The following is a 20,825-nucleotide window of genomic DNA, read 5'->3' as shown; positions in this document are numbered from 1 at the left end:
CTAGGAAGGTTATCTTTTCCATATATTAACAAAATACATAAAATAAAATGATATTTATTTCAATAGTTTTTAGTGCTTTAAAAAAATTGTGGTATCAGTAAACCAATTGATTTACTATCGAAAGTAATTCACTTTACAATTTAGAGAAAAAAGAACAATTCATTCTACAAACTGATTGTTAATTCTCTACCATCAACTTTTACAATAAATATTAGGGGAAAATGTGGTTCACTTATGGTCTGTTCTGTCAACCACCTCCTTTAGCAAGTAAGGACAATACATTCCAAACTTTAAAAATCATTCTGATTTAGTAAAAGCCATGTGTTTTTTCCCCTCCCAGCTTGGGAGATTGAGAATATTTCTCATTTCATTTATTTAATAAAATAGTTTCTTTCTAAAGACCCCCTTTTCCCTACTAATGATAAAACAAGCGAGAAGAACTGTTCACGCAGGCACTAGACGTGCACTTTGAGGAGAGATGTATCAGTGTTTCATCATTGGATAAAGGGTTTGACTAGATGACTTTGACTCAAATTCTGATTCAGGATATTTCTCAGTTCTGCTTTCTTTTATGACCATAGGCTATCTAATTAAACTTTTCTATGCCTCACTCTGCTCTTGTGCATCTAACACTTTGAAAGCCATCAGAGACACTCTAAAGAAGAATTACAGTTTATCTTCCACATCTATGGTACTTCAAAGGTCTTTGGGAAAGAAGTGTGTTATACATAAATTTGATATATGGGCATATTTTAAATAGGATATTGAGGTCTTATTTCAATAAGTTAAATTAATATGGATATTATGTTCAGTTTAGTATAGTTTTTTTCTTTCCCTTTTCTGTTACACTTTCTAGAACTTTTTTGAACAGTAGAAAATTTTACTTAACTTAGGCAAATGGGGTTATGAATATTTTTCCTTCTTATTATGGAGTTTTTCAGATATATATAAAAATAAAAGGAATAGTTTAATGAACCCCCATGTACTATCATCCAGCTTTATAGATTATCAACATTCTATTAATATATTTTAAAAAGCCATAGAATTATACTAATGAACATAAATCTTGCTCATTATTGAAGTGAAATCTTATGACAAATTGGGTGAAAATGAATTCTTACTATTAAATATGTTGGGAAACATGTACCAGGAAAAATATCATAAGTGGTAGAGAATACTATAATTTTTTAGTTCTGAAGTGCTCAGTAAAAGTTTTAAAAGTTTAAGGATGGGGGGAATTCTCTGGCTGTCCAGTGATTAGGACTCCACGCTTCCACTGCAAGGGGCACAGGTTTGATCCCTGGTTGGGGAACTAGGATCCCACATGCCACACCGTGTGGCCAAAAAAAAAAAGTTTAAGGATGGATATAACATGGCATTAATTGAAACCTCAAAATTACTCTTTACTGTGATTCTCAATTCAAAGTTTTTTACTGTGTCATATTCTTATACCTCAAAGGCTAATGAACCCAAGGAATTTTGAGTATGTTGGGAAATATACAAGAAAATACAAATTATTGTTATCACTATAATTTGTTGTTATGGGTACATGGGGGTTGGGAAAAAACAGTGTTTAAGTCTTAAGTCTTTCTGTGTTTCGCGGTACTGTCTAATGAGATGCTTATGTGTGAATTACTTTAGAACTTAGTTTGTATATCTATTGGTGTAAAACATGCCACCCCAAGTGTAGTGCTGTGGAGAAATTCTGTTACTTAACCATTTTATTAGCTAGCAGTTCTATAACCTGAGCTATGCTCAGCTTGGTAGTTCTGCTGGTCTTGTCACGTCCAGCTAGCAGATTGGCTGGGGGCTGGGTTCAGCCAGGATGCTGGATTTCTGCTCTCCTGTTTACAAATTCTCTCCAACAGAGCAGCTAGAGTTCTTATATGGCAGGTCAGGGCTCCAAGACACGAAAGGAGCCGCTGCCAGGCCTTACTCTTAAGTCTTAGATTTGGAACTGGGACACTTCTGCCATATTTTTTTTGGTTAAGGCAGGTCATAGGTCCAGCCTGGATTCAAGGGGAGGGAACTGTACAGGAGCACGAATAAGTGGAGGCACGTGTCAGACTGCCACAGCCCTCATGATATGGGGTGGCGATATGCAGAATATTTCTGAAAACAGAGTGGATGTGGGAGTTACAGTATTCAAGTGGTTTATTGTGATGGTGATGAAAAAACTGCATTGTTTATATTTCTTTTTGTTTAAGCTCTTTATTAGAATATAATTGCTTTACACTCTTGTACCAGCTTATGAGGTACACCAAAGTGAATCAGCTGTATTTATACACATATCCCCATATCCCCTCCCTCCCACGACTCCCTCCCATCCTCCCTGTCCTGGCCCTCTAAGGCATCACCCATCATTGAGTTGATCTCCCTTTGTTATACAGCAACTTCCCACTAGCTATCTGTTTTACAGTTGGTAGTATATATATGTCTATGCTACTCTCTCACTTCGTCCCAGCTTCCCCTTCGCCCCCCTGCCCCCCCAACCCCATGTCCTCCAGTCCATTCTCTGCATCTGCATCCTTATTCTTGTCCTGTCACTGGGTAAGTTTATATTTCTAAAGAGAAGCATGGAGCTATGCTGCTGTTAGGCTTGAGGTTAGCAATGTCAAAAGCTTATACTACCTAGCTTTTGTCTTTCCTATTGATTTGAACATTCATCTGCTTTACCTCTAGCAAAAATATCATGTTCTGTGTCTTCCAACTGAGAGACTGGGGTTTCTTTCTGGGGTGTATGTACATGTGTTTGGGGAGGCGAATGATGGGAATGGGAGGGGGGGACAAGAATGTCTTACTGATTTTAAGAGGTTTGAGGCAGTATCTAGAATGAAAACTTGTCATTACCCTTTTCCCTTTAGGACATTAAGTGTATTTTATCAATTTTAGAGCAATAACCAGATTGAGAAGATCACTGGTTTAGATGACCTCAGAGTCCTGCAGATCCTGGATCTGAGCCACAATCAGATCAGTAGCCTCCAAGGCTTAGAGAGTCATGACTTCTTGGAAGTGATCAACCTCGAGGATAATAAGGTAATGTCATACTTTATGTGTCTTGGTTTCATTGTCTACATAAGAGGACACATTAGGACCCAAGTGCTGTCACATTCAATGCCAGCTCAGCAATGTTACTCTAGAAAACCTCCTGGAGCAAGACTTAAAGGACTGTTTTTTTAATAAGTAATAATTCTTAATTTTTGAAAATTTGAAGATTCCTAATTACATTGTTTTGAAGGTTTAAACTGCAACCAGGTGCACATGACTTTGTGAAGTAGATATATTTGTGTGAAATTTGGGGTAGAAACATGCATTGGGAATGTCTGACATGTCAGAGCAGGGAATCTGGAGACAAGAGAATAGCCTCAGGCTGGTGTTGCCCATGCCCACAATTAATGAGAAGGGACACAGGAAGTGAATTTTTTGTATTCTATTTGTAACAATAGAGTACATTCCCAACCCCTATGAGTTGGGGATTGGACTTACTCAAATTTCCCTATCTGGCTTAATGCACACATGACTTCACCAATTGTATCAATTGGCTTTCACTCTTAATTACATTTTATTTTCAATAAAGCATTCATGCTTCTAATCATGGTATATTAAGTTGGTACCTATAACTCACCTCTTAAGCAATCAGCTCTACACTGTGATTTTTATTCATCTCGAGTATTTTTTCCTGTTTTGGGGAAAGATTTCATAAAGAAGTTGAATTTTCATTTCTTCTTGAAAATGAAAATTTTGGCCCCTGAGAGACACGTAGATCCTCGCTGGGGTGAGATGCGTTTCTGTGGAGATATTTCTCAGTTCAGCTGTGCTGGTGCTTGTCCACTGGGTCTGATGACTGTTTCTCCATTGAGTTCCATGAGCTGTTGGATTTCCAAAAATCAAGAAAAGTCTGGGAAGAAGAGGGTTTTTAATCACAGGCAAAACTGTTCCTCCTCATTTTCACTTGACTTGCATATTAAATTGTTTGTCAACTTCTAAGATTAATTCTAGTGGGTGACTTGTTCACTGCCCCACGTGTCTTATGAAGTCAGCACAATCTCTGTTTCATATGGTTTTAGTGTCTTTTCCATGAAATGGCCATTAAAATGGTTTGCACATACATACGGGGGTGTTCAAAAGGCGGAACGCCCTCATTACATTTCAATTCAGTGTATCTCAGGATTTAGGAAAAGCTGTAATGGTAATAACAATTACAGTCATAAAATAGTGCAGAGATTTTCACTGTGTATTTATGTACAAGGCACTGTTTTAAGCACTGTGCAGAGATCATCTCACTTCATCCTCCTCATGACCTGCTATGATCACTGTTTTACAGATGAAGAAACTGCAGCAAAGAGAGGTTAAGTAACTTGTCCACAGTTATACTATATCCAGCGAATTGCAGAGCCAGGATTCAAATACAGAGTGATTGGCCTCCAGATTCAGTGTTCTTAACCCTGCAGGGTAGTACAGTAAACGCAACGCTAATGGCCCTCCCTCCAGAAAAGTGTGTGGTGTCCTCATCTAGAAGAGTGCTTTCTGTTTTAAATATAATGTGAGCCACATGTATAAGTGTAAATTTTCTAGTAGCCACAATAAAAAAGTAAAAAGAAATAGATGAAATTAAGTTTTTGCTTTATTTAGCTCAGTATATCCAAAATATTATCATTTCAACATGTAATCTATATAAAAATTATTGATGAGATATTTTATACTCTTGTTTCATACTGCGCTTTGGACATCCATTGTGTATTTTGCACATCTGTTGTGTATTTTGCACTTATGGTACCTTTGCATTGATCCTGACAACATTCCCAGTGGTGAGTAGCCACTAGTAACTACCGTATTGGATAGTACAGGTCTAGAAAGACCTCATGAATGGTACAGTGTTCTCTTCCATTCCAGCAGACTTTTCAAATTACATTTGAAATAGTTGAAGAAAAAAAAAGAGAGATCATTAAGAGAAGAACAAAGTTTATAGTTTTCAAATGTCTAAGAGAGTCCATTAAAAAAATAGTGGCCACATGTCCCAAAGGAAGGATCCTTTGGCAACAACTGGGTCCGTAACAATAACATGATTCCCTCACTCCCCACTGGGCAGCTTGGGGAACAACCAACAGTACTTTGAAATACTTTATGAGCCATGCAAAGATTTCCTCAGAGATTTCTCCAGCGCTACTGAGAATACTGTGTATCAGGGATGGAAAATTTATCATTTAAAAGAAACATAACATAGCTATTGCTTCTCATATGGTTAACTTGATGTTAGGAATATTGTTTTATTGGGAGCACTTTTATCAGTATTATTTCGTTGGTTTTAGCTGTTGAAACATTGCCGTACCTTCACATGACCATTTGAACATCTCTTTTAAGTTCCTTTGCAAATTCACCATCAGTGGGCTATTTGGGGGACTTTGTCACTCTCCGTTTTGCAGTCCTTGTTAGATTATATGTCATTTCTAGCATCTAAAACTTATTGCCCAAATGTTAGTTCTATTATAATCTCAGTCTTTTCTTCTAGAAGCAAAATATTGGTCTGGGAGTTACTTAGAGAATGCTGTTTTACTTCTCTGAGTCTTACTTAGTGTCATTATTTCTTCCTTTCCCTTCCTTCCTTCCTTCCTTCCTTCCTTCCTTCCTTCCTTCCTTCCTTCTTTCCTTCCTTCTTTCCTTCCTTCCTCCCTCCCCGCCTCCTTCGATCGATCGACCTATCTATCTATCTATCTATCTATCTATCTATCTATCTATCTATCTATCTATCGTATATTTTAAGAAAAAGCCTTAACAGGCTTTTAGGTGGTGAGGCTCGGAGAGCATGGCCTAATAGGAAATGGCAAAAAGGAGGAGTCAACTAAGCTGCTCTCCCTACGTAGTGGAAGTTGATAGGCTTCTGCATGGTGGGAAGTAACCAATGGGGGCAGAAGAGGCTGGGGCAGAGGGTTGGACTGGAATCTGGGGATCAGCCCTGCTCGTGTGACATTCTTGGCATCAGATGGCTGAAGTTCCTTTCAGAATATAACCTTGCTGGCAATGCTTCGCTTTAGGTGGTTTAGGGTGCTGTGTCTCTACACCTTTTGTGATTGCCTGTGACACGCACAGCCTTGGGTCTTGGCATTTGCAGAGAGAAGATGTGCAGGGGGTCTGCTGAGGGATGAGGTTGAAAGGACGAGGTGGGTGCCGTGCGCAGGATGGCCTGGTGCTCATCACCCATTCAGCAGACATAGGAGCTGGAAGCCAGGGGCCTCCACATGTGTTCCCCTCTGCCCTTACCCGCTTCATCCTGCCTTTGAAAGAACTGGGAGGGGAGCTGGATCCCTCTCATTTGACTCTCAAAAGACTGGCTGATCCCAGCTGCGATCGTAGTGATAACGCTTTACAGTCTGTGATCATTCTGTCCACAGTGTTCGCAGCATTCTCGAGGAGACCTTTCCATGTCAAGCACCACTGATGTCACCATCTTCTGAAATGGGTGCATAGTGTTCCTATTATGGGACCATGCCCTGACTCACTTAATCACATAATGATGGAGCTTTTTGGAATTTAGAAACTTTTAAACTTTTACCAAAAACGTTAGACCGAACGTTCACGTTATCTAATTTTTGCCTGCGGATCACTTCAGTATAAACCTCTTGAAGTGTGATAGCTGGTTTATAGCTTCTGCATATGTAACACATCACATTGCCAATTTCTACTTCCACCAGCAATGTTGCAAGTGCACGTGGCCAGGATGTGTTGGTGAGGCGTATTGACCGTGGGGAAACATCTCCTCCTAATATTTACGTTAGGTCCAACCACAAGAGCTGTATGCTAGAAGGGAATCAATCTATGGATTGATTCGAGCAGTGTGAACCAAGGTGACCCATCCACCTTCCCGAATAACACAAAATTGAAAAATTGATCATTTTATCTTGTAGATAACCCAAATGGCAGTTTAATGGAGACTGGTCATCTTATGGAAAAAGCATAACGTTACTGTAACCAGATTAATGTGGGCAGATTGTATGTTGTAACTCAGAATTGGCCTTTCATATTATGTCTTTGAAAATGACATCCTTTGAACATGGCACATGTGTTCTTTCCCTGATTTAACTTTGGGAAGAGCTTACATGTCAACTGCATTTTGTGGTTGGATACCTCAGGAATTATTAGTGACTCTGGGGTGATTTTACCATGCATGCAGATATGACCTGGGGAGAAATAGAAATGAAAAAGTGATTAATTTTTTGCAAAAGTTCAGCATCTGCATCTGAAATAAGATTAAAATTATGCTAATTACAGAACATTTAGGGAAAACCATTTGTCTTTAGTGGAGAATTCAGGCCTGTTACCACCCAAGCTCTATCCCTGGTTAAATTAAGGAACTATCAAGCAACCCTTTTCTCCCCTTACTTTTTAAAGTCATGAAACATAACCTATACAAAAAAAGTGTATAACACATAAATGTACAGTTTAGCAAAGAATTTGAAGGTGAACTGTCATGTAGCATTCACATTAAGAAATACGTCATACACTTTCCCATGCTTATCTTTTCTTAAAACAATTATCTCATTGAAAAAATGATGGAGCTACACATGTACATGCAGTAAAGAGGGCTTCCTCAGTCACAAATAACTACAATAACCAGCAGAAGCAGTGTTGGGGAGGGAGGTTGGGGAACCAGAGGCTGGGCAGGATTAGTGACGGGGAGAACCACGTAGCCCTTGCATGTGTTTTTTGCAGTTTCTCTGATTCTGTGTACTATTTTATTTGTGCCTTAAAATAAACATGGATTAGATGAGGAACATCTGCCTCACTGTTCTGTATTCAGAGAGGGAAAAAGAAAATGTGGCTGTGAGTTTGCATTTATTGAAGGGATCTGTAATAATTCCCTTGTTCTGCGTAACTTTGTGGAATTTTCATTAAAAAGCTGGATAGTCCCAAGAGCAATTTTTAAAATAACTTGAGTTTAAAGGATCCAAAGTAGCTTCTCTTGTATTATGTTCTCTGTTGTCTTGGTGCATTTGGTCTATTGATAATATTGTGTATGTGTGTGTGTGTGTGTTTTGATTAAACAGATTGCTGAGCTGGGTGAAATAGAATACATTGAAAACCTACCTCTCCTTCGAGTTCTCAATCTTCTAAGAAATCCAATTCGGGTGAGACATCCTTTTTTATTGAGGGGAGGGGAGAGGGATGAAGACTTTCTTGGAATTCTTCTTTATGAAGTACTTTTGGTAGAACATCAGGAATGTGAATAAGATGTGTTTATCTTTGTTCTCTATTAGAAGGGTAACCAAAGTCACACCTATGCACCACCATTAGTGTACGTAAAGCCTGAAATTGAGTATTGGTTGCCTACTCCATGTGGGCATTTGTGACTCATCCGGGTGGTAATAAAGATTATCAGGTGTGAACTATTGAGATTATAGAGCAATGTCCTTTTACATGAAAGAATGCATGATGCCGGAGATGTAGACAGAATGTGGTTCCTATTTTATAGCAGGGGAAAGTCTAAGATTAGACACCTAAAGAAATTCGCCTGGGGATTGCTGTAAAATTGGCATTGTAAAATGATTATAGAAAAAAAATCACATATTTCCTACTGATTCTTCACCTCTAGATAGCAAACATCCAGACTTTTTCAGGATCCTCTCTTTTTTTCTCCCCAGTGATAGATCCTTTCTCCTCGACTCTGTCCCTCCCTCTTTGTGCATGTGTCATTCATTCCCCTATCCATATGTATCCTTCACTCGCCTTTCCATAGACTCTTGAATTTGTATGTATCTCTGAGTACCTTTCTTTTTGTGTGTGTCTTGAGAAACATATCTGGGCAGGCAGAAAATCAAAATAAAAAAATGAAAAATAAGATCTAAAAATAAAAACAATGCTTGGTATGGGAATAATGGCAGGCAATTTAAAAGCATCCTTGGGAACGAGGGGGTTTAAAGTGGCCATCACTCCCAGTTCCAGGTCCAGAGTGTCTAGGTGTTTGCATTAATAAATAGCACAAACCCTTTCACACACGTCAACTCATTTATGTATAAACTCCTCCCACATTTGCACTTTGAAGTACGCAAGAGTTACCGTCGTGTATTCATTTCATGTGTATTTTCATCTATGAAATGCATCACCCATTTTAATATCTTTCCCTTCAAAGAGATGCAGCTTCTTAATACAAAATAACTATAATTATATTTCTAAGAGGCAGGTAATCCTAATAAGCAAATGGTAGGGAGTAATAAGGGGATTGTTCTATAAATGAATATCATTTTATTATTGTAAAACATATTCATAGTTAATGATATAAGTTGATATAAAACAATACAAAGTAATAAATAATGAGAAATGAATAACAAATAATGTTTCATTATTTGTAATAATGAAACTCTTTGGAGTTAGAAAATAGGGTTTGGATCTCTGGCCATGGAACCTTAGATGAAATATGTCACCTCTCTGGGCCTTCGTTGTTTTTCTCTTTAGAAACGAAGGTAATCAGACCTGTCCTGTTTATCTCACAGGGAGGTTAACAGGATCGCACATTTGAAAAGCTTTATAAGTTACAAGGCACAGTCTGCATCTGAGTTGGGGGACTGGTAACATAAGGGGACTGGTAAATGTGAGAATGTAAAGATCTATGAGGGTATGTGGGAGTGAGTGTGAGAATAAGAGTGTTCGTAGATGACACGCCTAAGCTCGTGAAAGCAGACTGCTAGTGCTTATTAATTTGGGAAAAGGAAGGTAACTGAATAACCCTCTTGAAATTTTAAACAGGAAAAATCTGACTATTGGTCCTTCGTAATTTTTATGCTACTTCGATTAACAGAATTAGATCAGAAGAAGATTAAAGTGGAAGAGAAGGTATGTAATCATATCCTTTCACGTGTTTATGAGGCGATAGGCTCAAAAGCTCATGCTGCCTGCTGCGGGACCAATACAACCCATAAAGGATCACATAACAGTATACGCTCATTACTTATTTAGGGGGCGTTTCCTGTCCTAGGATCTGTCTGTTTAACCCTCTGCAGAGCTGAGCATCCACACAAGTGAAGCGAAAGCCCTGCTCTTGGTACAGCTACGAGACCGGCCGTGGGCGACAGAAGCAGCCCGCTGTACACAGGCCGGCAGCAGCACAGCTGACTTAGTTTGGATAACATCGTATTTGGAGGGAGTGTAATTCTATCTGTCTTTCTCTAAAAGATCACTTAATAATGAAATGAATTATACTGTCATTCTACCACATCATCGAAAAAGACTCAAATAAATCACTATTCTGATACTTTAGATCCTTTATTCAACTCTAAGATAACGATTCTCCTGGACACACAACTTGAGAGTAAGAAGACCTCAAATGCTAGCACCTGCCTCCCCCCACCATACCTGTGGCAGCTGCTTTGTCATGCTTTCATGACTGCTGTCAGCTGAAATCTCCACTAATGAGGGGTTTCTTATACCGGATGCAAATTTGAGATGGGAATGAAAAAGCACGTATCAATATGCAGAGGGGCAGGTATTCCAGTTCATAAATGCCTTCCTGAAATCTTGGTTAAAAATAGTTACAGAGGCTAGTCTGTTATTATTCTCACACTCAAAAGCACTTATTAGATTTCTCTTTCCCTTTAACGTTTTACGAAGGGAATAACATTTAAAACCACACATTAGGTAAAGGTGTGGTAGACAAGGATAGTGTATTTAGAGGGATGACAAAGATGGCGGGCAGAGAACTGTCCGTCGTGAGGAAAAGGCCCATATCTTTGAAAAGAGAAACGTATACTAAAAGAGGAGGAGGTTTAGTGGAATTTGAGATCACAGGAATAGTTCTTGGCATGAGGAATGATTCTGCAGTAACAGCTACCTGGCATCTAGAACTATGAATTTTATTCCTCCTCATAATAAAAGTTGAAATGTTTACTATATTAAAGGTAATCTTAGACCCTGAGGTTTTGTTTTTGTTTTTGCTTTTTCTCTCCCAAACCAGGGAGTATGAAGAAATAGGTGACCAGGGGGCTCCAGCTCAATATGTTAAAATAATTATTATTCTTTAGGTTTTAGGAAAGTTAGAGTAGACATGAAGATGGAACACAGATTCCTGGTCGCATGTCTAGAACATTTCATTAAAGAAAATCTAGGCCTTGTCTTCCTCTTAAAACAAAAATTTTCCCCCTTTGCATTTCTAATTCTGGAAAAGGTGGCAGCAGTGAATAAATACAACCCTCCCCCGGAAGTGGTTGCAGCCCAAGATCACATGACCCACGTTGTCAACAGCGTGATGCAGCCACAGAGGATCTTTGACAGGTATTCCTCAGGGACCCCTTGGGTAGAACTCAGGGCGGCCGGCACAGGACAACCTCATCATTTCCCTAGCCCTCTATTTTGTGACCCATTCCTTTCTCACCTCTCTGAGGAAAGGGGTTGGGTCTTTATTTGATATAGCGTATTATCATCACATGTTTAAATATGGGGCTCACATGTTGGCATTTTCCCAAGTGTGGGTTCAACTTCCCTCTTTCATCCGGACCCTTGAATGGCGGCTAGCCTGTGACCTAGGATGGTGAAATGGAAAAGAAAAAAAGTTTGCCAACTTTCCTGATGTAGGAGAGAACCACAGACCTTAGCTTCGGTAATAGAGAATTGTGATCTCTATCCACTGTCAGTTTTCCCTTAGCTGGGAGTGAATGCTAGATACCCCTGCCAAAGAACACCCATGAGCGCAGGTTTTATATTAGAGGGTCCCTAGAAGGGACTCGCCTAAGGGAAACCCAAAACAGCCTTTACAGTGATTGCCCTGATCTGCAATCAGCCCAGCAGGGAGGAGTCACCCAGCGTGACTGAACACAGGAATAGAGTCTCTCACCTCTAAGTTCGAAGACAGATTTGCCACGATTTCTCCATCTCTTTTTAAACAATCTGTTGGAGCAGATGGCCATTTATGCTATAAGTATAATACAGAAATTGTATCAATACCCAAAGGCATTTTAAAAATACTTGTAAAATCTCTTGGTTATAAATGGCTTCTCTTCTTCATGTGGTCTGCTCCTGTACTTCACACAGTTGGTTTCCCACAGAGAGAAAATGTTTTATTTTGCATCCAGGACATGATTTTTTACGTGTAATTTAATAATGTAGACGTTGACAGTTTTATATATTTATGGTAGCCCTCTAGGTGAAATGATTTATCATTTATTTGCATACATCTGGAAAAGCACATTTGATTTAAAAGAAGGGCATTTATGTCCTCATTGTATTTCTTTTCTAGTTTATGAGATTGCTAGTTGTTTCATGCTTTAGGGTACATTTATATAAAAATATGTATCAAAGAAATTTACAGCAGTGTCTGATAAACACATATTTCTTGATCATTTCTGGCTGTCAGGCAGAGAATAGCAAACGGCCAAGCAGCCCTGGATGCTCCAGGACAGAGCAGTGTTCATTATGAAAAACTCATGGAGGCAGGAGCTGGTGTGCCATGCCCTTCCCACTCTGGGTCAGGACACAGCTCCCTGGCAGCCCCAAAAGTCAGGCTCCAGGAGAGGAACCCCGACTGTTGATCTTGGGACTTTAAGGCTGTGATATTGGGGAATCACTGTCCCCATTCCTGGCGGGACTGGGGTAAGGATCCAATATGAAAATGACACAGCAGAACCTTGACTCTGGCCTGGTAGTCAGTGATAGCTTTCTTGCTCTCTCCTGCGACAAGGTTCTCCAAGCTGATCTTGTATAAACCCTGTCTGAACTTGTATAAACCCTGTCTGAACTCTGAAATGAGCCATTTCTCCAGGAAGCCCTGGTTTGTTTTAGTGAGAAATGGTATTTCCCAACCACAGTCCGTGTAGTAGAGATAATCATGGCTACTGGGTTGGTCATTGTTTCTAGGTCTTTTAGTGCACAGGGACAGGAATATATTTCCTTCCCTCCCTCCCACCCTCGTTCCCTTCCCTCCTGCCTTCCTTCTTTCCTTCCATTCATTGATCCATCTATCCTTTCTATCTATCTATCCACCCATCCACCCACCCATCTACCCACCCATCTTGCCTATTTGTACCCATCTACTATATCTATTCAATCTTTTCTATCTGTCTAATCTGTATCTAGATAGATCTATCTATAGGTAGATGGTAAAATACCTCCTAAATTCATATTGGTACAATTTAATATCAAGACTGCAGTTGAGCTTTTGCTTAATCTCATCTCTGTTATATCTGTATCTCCTTTTCTTCCTCACCAAAGACACAGAGGAAGATGGAATTAGAATATCCCATAATTGCTCTTTTTATAAAGCCCCATGTTACACCACAACAGTATCAGAATACTAGTACTAATAATTACTGAAAACATTAAAAGCATATTTTACCTATGTTCTTCCCATTAACCATTCCCCCATTGTTTTTTATTGTGGTAAGAAAAAGTACATATATATGTAGTTTTATGTACATATATATGTATATGACATAAAATTTGCCATTTTAACCGTTTGAAACTGTACAGTTCAGTGGCATTAATTATACTCACATGTGCAACTATCACCAGCATATGTTTCCAAAACTTTTTCGTTACCCCAAACAGAAGCTCTATAACTATTAGGCCATAACTCCCCATTTCCTGCTACTGCCAGTCCCTGGTAACTTCTAATGTACTTTATCTCTATGAATTTGCCTACTGTATATATTTTATATGTCAATCACACCATTTTAAAAAATAGTGTACTATATTTATATTGTCAGAACATATATCCATCACACACTGTACTTTGTCCTTTGCTGTCATTTAGTCTTAGTTCTCTGGGTAACTGCATATTTATTGCTCACTGCCAGCTTTACACTGATGCCCCTTGAGTCATTTTGGTTGTATGAAGCTTGTTCTCTAGCAGATTCCTTAGGAAGGGCTGTGAAATCAGTATCTCTTGAAACCTTGCATGTTGATAATATTCTCTGCCCTTAACACTTGAAAGTCATTTTTGCTGTATGTAAAGTCCATGGCTCACACTTTTTTTCCTTGAATATTATTAGAAGTGTTTCTCTATTTTCTTTTGGTGCAAAACATTGCCATCAAAAGTCTGATGACAATTTAATTTTCTTTCCCTTATAAATCGTATGTTCTCTTTTTCTAACTCAATAATCCCCCCCGCCCCACTTTAAGTCCAATAATTGTACTAGACTATGTCTTGGTATTATTGATACAGCATTTGTAGCCTGGTTGTTCTGGTCTAATATTCTCAGGTATGTTGTATAGTGTTATTTTTTTTTTATTTCAGGAAAGTTTTCTTGGATGACAGTCTTTAATATTTGTTCTGTTCCTTAGCTTTGGTTTTCTCCTTCAGGAAGAAGATCTCCTTTGCCTATCCTCAATTTTCATCGCTTTCGCTCAAAAATTTTTCTCTTTAATCACTTAAAAAAATATTTTGAGGTAATTTTAGATTCACATGTGGTTGTAAGAAATAATACAGAGAAATTCTGAATATCTTTCACCCAGTTTCCCCCAGTGGTAATATCTTGCTTAGCTATAGTAGAATATCAAAACCAGGAAGCTGACACTGATACCACCCACCAACCTTATCAGATTTCACCAGTTTCACAGGTACTCATGTGTGCATTTAGTTCTATGCGATTTTATCACGTGTAGATCCACGTGAGCATCACTCCAGTCAAGACACAGGAGTTTTGCCGCATGGATCCCTGTGCTTCCCTTTGATAGCTACAGCCACCTCCCTTCCTTCTCATCTTCCCTGATGTTTGGTAACCAAGAATCTGTTCCCCGTCTCTGTAATGTCATTTCAAGAAGGCCATATAAATGGAATCATATAGTGTATATATAAACTTTGGGGATTGACTTTTTTTTTTTTTAACTTAGCCTCTGTTAACCGCCTCAATGGTTCATTCTTTGCATTGCTGAGTAGTATTCCTTGGTATGAATATACCACAGTTAGTTTAACCAACCATCTCTCAGAGGACATCTGGGTTGATTCCAGTTTGGGGCTACTACAAATACAGCTGTTATGAGCATTCACATGTAGGCTTTTGGACATGTATTGTCTCAGCCTGCCTGCTTCCGCTGGATATCCGTTGTTTGGGGATTCCCTGGTTCTCAGATGCTGCCCATCTGTTCCTCCTTCTTCCTCCTGCACAGATTCCAGAGCCATAAAAGTCTTGTGGGTTTGTGGCTTTTCATCTGGTTTTGTTGTCCACGTTTCCCATGGGCCTTTGTTCTCAAGTTTTTCTGTTTTCCTGTGAGTATTCAGAGAGATTGAAAAATTATGCTGCACTGCCCGCATTCTTCACAGAATCTACATCTCAGCCATAATTTTTTTCAAAATACTATATTTTATTCCGTATTTCTAGAATGTGTGTCATGAATGGAACCCAAACACTTCAGTTCTGCGTGTTGCAAGAGATTTTATATAAATTAATCTTTTGGTCTTTTAGACCCGGAAGTCATGCCTAGATTCATACATCAGTTCTTACTTATTAGCTGTTACTTTGAGCAAGTTAGTCAACCTCTCTGTAGTTCAGTTTCTTCATGTGTTAAGTGGGGATAATGATAGAATCATCTTCATTAGCTTCCTGTGATGATTAAATGACATAATGCATGTAAGACACCTCGACTAGTGCCTGGCACATAGTAATTGCTCAAGTAAATTTCAGTGATTCGTGTTTTCTTTGCACTTCTGTGTTCTCATTCAATAGATACGGATATTAAAGCTTACCTCTCAGAGGGCAGTCTTATTTCTTTCATTTTGAAGTTTTTGGCGGAATACTTTATCAACCAAGAATTAATATCTCTTAACCATATTTTTCCTTGAAAAATGTTGTTAAAGTGAATTTTTTTTTGCTATTTTGTAATCAACTTGCTTTCTGGAAAGTAGGACCATCCTTCCATACAGGGTCTGCATATAGCAAGTGCAGGATGACTGGATTAATCGTGATTGTGACATGGACACTTTACACGCTGGATGCATTGACACACGTGTCTGCCCTGCCCTGTTGCAGCACCCTTCCTAGTCTGGATGCCCCTTATCCCATGTTGGTATTAGCTGGTCCTCAAGCGTGTGGTAAACGAGAGCTTGCTCACCGCCTCTGCAGACAGTTCAGCACTTACTTCAGATACGGGTAAGTTTCTTTATTGGCTGGTAAGGCTGTAAAATGTCAGATATTGCTAATGTTGGGTATTAATTTTATTAACTTTTTAAAAAATCATTTCTATATTTATTTGCTTTTTATTTTTGGCTACTTTGGGTCTTTGTTGCTGCGCGCAGGCTTTCTCTAGTTGCTGTGAGCGGGGGCTACTCTTCATTGCGGTGCATGGGCTTCTCAGTGTGGTGGCTTCTCTTGTGGAGCACAGGCTCTAGGTGTGTAGGCTTCAATAGTTGCAGCACCCAGGCTCAGTAGTTGTGGCTTGTGGGCTTAGTTGCTCTGAGGTATGTGGGATCTTCCAGGACCAGGGATCGAACCCATGTCCTCTGCATTGGCAGGTGGATTCTTAACCACTACACCACCAGGGAAGTCCCCTGGCTATTGATTTTAAGTAAGTTAAAAAAAATGTACGTAGAAGGCTTATGAACTTCTTTGCCAGTTATTACACTGTGATATTCACTGTATTTGTTTTGTTTTTTGTTTGTTTGTTTTTTTTTTAACTTTAATCCTCCAAATGTTTTACTTAATTCAGCAACAGCCAAAATCATGCTCCAAGGTTTGGAAATACACGTGGTTTTAATTAAGCATTGCGGCGTTGGAACACGGGCCCCTCCTGTTGCCAAGCAGTGTGACAACATGAATCACAATGTTGTGATGGGTGGTGGGTGGGTCTGCGCACCGGCGACAGCCTCTCCTAGTCTCTGTTGGAGCTCACGCTGCCAACACAGTCGGCTGCTTTATTTCCACACAGTTCCTCCTCTTTTGAGGCATATTTCAGGAGGAAGGAAAGAGAAGTGGCAGCAAAAGATTTCCTTTTCCTTTCCTTCAGGTTAGCATTCAATACACTTTCAGTTTTCTGGAGAAGATATTTTGCTCTGTGATTCCCTAATGACTCCGTTATAATAGCAGAATATATCCAAAAAACTAGAACCATCTGAGAAAATCTTCAGCTGGATTTATAGAGTTTTTAAAGGTTTCTGGGGCTCATATTTAGAGTTATTGCTGTGGCCTTTTAAACTGGTTTCCTCTTTTATTTTTTATGTATGGCAAAGACATTACTGTTGGATTAGTGATGTTTGTCAGTGAGCTGAGAATGTGACTGCAAAGATATATAGGACAGCAAGAAAAAGAAATGCAAGTTATTTTCTAGTGCTGTTACAGACAAGCCCCTTCCCTTAAGCTACACATGTTCAAATAACGTAAATACTATTTTAAACAGGTCCAGTTATTTTGAGATCTAAAATTACATCCCTCATTTGAGCAACTCTAGGATACAAATACCGTAGAATAATTTACTCATTAATACATTCTAAACACCCCGAAGCAACCAAAATAAATTAAAACTTTATATCAGAATAAAAAAGTACAGAGTGTCGTTATGCTTATACAGCGGTACTGAACCTGTTTCAAAAGATAAGTGGAGCACAAAGAATGGATGACTGAATTAGGGCAAAAAGGTGTATCCTGACTACAGTGCTAATGTGTAAGCCTGGAACCTTTCAGCAAACCAAAGTGACTTACATGAACCAAGGTTTTCCCCAGTTAGAAGTCCTTTCGCACCTCTGACTCCAATTCTGTTGCATACGGTTCGTAGCCCGTCCATCGTGGTTTGTGATGTGTGCTCTGAGCCACGCTGGGCCAGATGTGTTCTTGGAGGCCTTTATTAACTCATCCTCAAGATTCTGATCCAGTCGGCCTCCACGTTCTCTCCTGGATAGGCACCCCCAATGTTCACTTTCATTAAATCCTGCTTTTCCCCAATTAGAATGTCTATCTTTCATGCTTGTGGTGATGTGTTTAATGCCTGTTTCCCCTGCTCAACCGTAAGTCCAGTGAGGGTGGGGACCAGTGTCAGCTTTGCTGACCACTGAGTTCTCATTGTTCAGCAGGAGGCCAGACACTTAACAAATGCATGAGAAATATTTGTTAAATGAATGACTAAGTGATTGGGTGAATGGATGGATGAATGAATTAATGGTATTGTTCAGTAACAATTTAGTGGCACATTACTGTCATAAGAAGCATAGGTGGTTTTTCCCAGCCTTCCCTGATGCATACATGGAGAGATGAAAGAATTCATTCATTTGTTCATCCATTCTTCCCATGTGTTAGGCCCTGAAGATACAGCGGGAATAAGATTGGTGAGGCCCTTGCCTTAATGAAACTTGTAGTCTGGTAGGGGACTGAGGCCTTAAAAAGTTAGCATCACATGCAGTTTGTGTGGCGGCACAAGATGGCAAAACAAAATCCTAAAATTAGCTTCCTGCTCCAATACTGTGACTGTTGCCGCTGCTGTTTTTCTCCTCTGGATGGGATGAGTGGCAAGTGGAAAGACACCCGTGAGTACCCCACACTCACGCACCTGCCTCCCTCACAGGCTCAGAAGCCTCGTCCAACCACGCACTGGCATCCTCACGGAGGCAGAGGTCAGGGCTTGTTCAACAGCAAGTCATTCTAAGAATTTCACCAAGGTGTGGATCAAAGAGCATATCACTGGATCAGGAGGGTTTTAGGGAGCTAGTAGTTTCATGCGTGGAGAAAGTCAGATAGTACTACTGGTGTATGCAGCAGCTTTCTGATTAAAACACATGATAAAACCAAAGCACATCCTCAGAGGCAAGTCATTGCTCTTGTTTAGGGTTTCTTTTATTTTATTCTTTATCCAACATACATTGTATTGATTTTTAATTAAATGGAAAGAAAAAAAAGGCCTGAACATAGTCTCATTGTGAAACACAAATATTTACAAACGGCTTTCTCTGCCATTTGCTTGAATTTTTTCTTTCCTTCCTATTTATCTCACTTTCTCCTGGCATTTTGTCTTCCTTTTTAAATTGCATTGACCCAAGACCAAGACATTCAGTGAAATTTTCACATGCTAAGTTGCTCATCCAGATGTATAGATATTGAAAACATAGCTCCGTGGTATAACAAATATTGATGTGGCTGAGAGATTGTGCTCTTTTCTAAGGATCTGATTTTACTGTTTGTTCTTGGTTTTAGAAATAGGTTGGATGTTCTTTCTTTACCTGTATTAGTTGTAAGTGACCTGGAGTTAGGCATGTACTGCCTTCAGAGTCTCTCCATTTATTTCCGGTCTTACTATTACCACACAAATCAGTGGCTTCCTGGGAAAGTGCTGCATAATGAGAGAAACATAAAACAATACCAGCACACCCGTTCGTCTTCCAGATTTAAGGCCTTGAAAGTGATCGGAATAGTCATGAAAGCAAAACTGTCTACTTCTTCCTTAGATCTCTATTTTATGGCAATCTCTATTTTTATAACCTTTTTAATGATGTTGATTACTAAATATATTTTACTTTTAGCCCTGTAATATGGTGACGTAAAAGCCCACAGCTATTTAGCTAAATGAGGTGGTATAAGCTATAGCTCCCCTAGTGCCATCTAAGCTAATGTCTCTTCATACAGGTGTGACAGGCTGGTAGAATGGTTTATTTATTCCTTAAGTCATTGTTTCCTGAGCACCATCCCTGTGCCTTTTATCAGTGATAAACCTGTAAAACAAGCAGACATGGGTCTTGTCCTCCTAGCAGCTTACAATCTAGTGTGAGATTTAGAAAAGTAAATGCTGTCTAACAAGTTAGTTTGATGGGTGCTATGACGAGGGAAGTAAAGCTCCTCTGTGACAAAAGAAATAAAAGCTGAGTGGAATGTGAGACTTGAGCGGTGGGTGGGGGGAGGGTGCCGTCCAGACAGAAAGGACAACAGGCACACTCGATTCACTGAAGGTACACTGTAGTACGGCTAAGCCTGAGGTATGGAGGAAGATGGCAGAAGAGAAGACCAGAAAAATAGACAGGGGTCTGATCATAAAGGGTCTCTAAGCAGGGGAATGTCATGATCACAGCTGCATTTTAGAAAATGCCCCGCGGTGGGCAGTTTGGGAGAGGGCTTGGGGAGGGAAAGCTGGAGACGAGGAGACTGGTTAGGATATAGTGACAGGTGATGATGGCGTGAATTAGAAAGTGGCATGTAGTCACTGAAAAGAAGACAGAGTAGTGGCTTCCTGGAATTTGATACTCAGACACAGTATGTGCTGGACTCTTCCGTATGTGTGATCTCTTAAATTGTGTCCAGCCATTTATTGATATATATTTGCATTGGGCCTTGGGACCAATTTAATATGCCTACCAAACACCCTAGGAATACCTGGGCTTTTGTGGACCCTCAGGGAAAGAGTTCCCCTACTAACAATATGGCATGCTATAAAAGTGCTTGAATTTGGATGTGCTCACAGCCAAACCTCTGCCTAAATATTTGCAGTAACAAGTTCATTATTTCTTGAGGCAATCTGGTCCAGAATTGAGATTCTAAATCTGTATGGTTATGAATCACACTGAAAAAATTTCCACTTTTTCAGCCGCCTACTAGCTCTTCTTAGACATCTTTTCTTCCTCCTCTTGCATTTTCCTGGAGGTAGTAACCTTTCATTATTTGGCCTGGCCTTCCAGATTCCTTTCCCTCCTGCTCATCTCCTCCCTGTGGACTTGGTTTGTTTGGATCCTCAGTGACAGCTGGCCAGTGAATTGGCCTTTAAGAATGTCTAACTCACCCTAGACTTTCAGCAACAGTGTTGTATTCCAGCGTGAATCCTAACTCAGCTCTTTTGTCTGATAAATGAAACTGACAAGGAGTATGGCTCCCATTACGAACCATGATTTAACTAATTTACCATGACTTAACTTCTAAATTAATTAGTAAATAATAAAC

At 39.6% G+C, this 20,825-nt stretch overlaps 1 protein-coding gene across 2 annotated transcripts in view; it reads left to right on the top strand.

The window, feature by feature from the left end:
- The window catches only part of LRGUK (leucine rich repeats and guanylate kinase domain containing), a 101,184-nt gene that overhangs the window by 29,723 nt on the left and 50,636 nt on the right, over positions 1–20,825 (top strand). For both annotated transcript variants that reach the window (XM_057733039.1, XM_057733038.1), the window contains exons 7-11: positions 2,893–3,036; positions 8,043–8,123; positions 9,739–9,825; positions 11,153–11,259; positions 15,948–16,067. In XM_057733039.1, the coding sequence (XP_057589022.1) occupies positions 2,893–3,036; positions 8,043–8,123; positions 9,739–9,825; positions 11,153–11,259; positions 15,948–16,067 (539 nt within the window). The remainder of the gene's footprint in view (positions 1–2,892; positions 3,037–8,042; positions 8,124–9,738; positions 9,826–11,152; positions 11,260–15,947; positions 16,068–20,825) is intronic.

Source organism: Hippopotamus amphibius, chromosome 4 (assembly GCF_030028045.1).
Source record: "Hippopotamus amphibius kiboko isolate mHipAmp2 chromosome 4, mHipAmp2.hap2, whole genome shotgun sequence".
Lineage (NCBI taxonomy): Eukaryota > Metazoa > Chordata > Mammalia > Artiodactyla > Hippopotamidae > Hippopotamus > Hippopotamus amphibius.
This window is presented reverse-complemented; position numbering and strand designations above follow the sequence as displayed.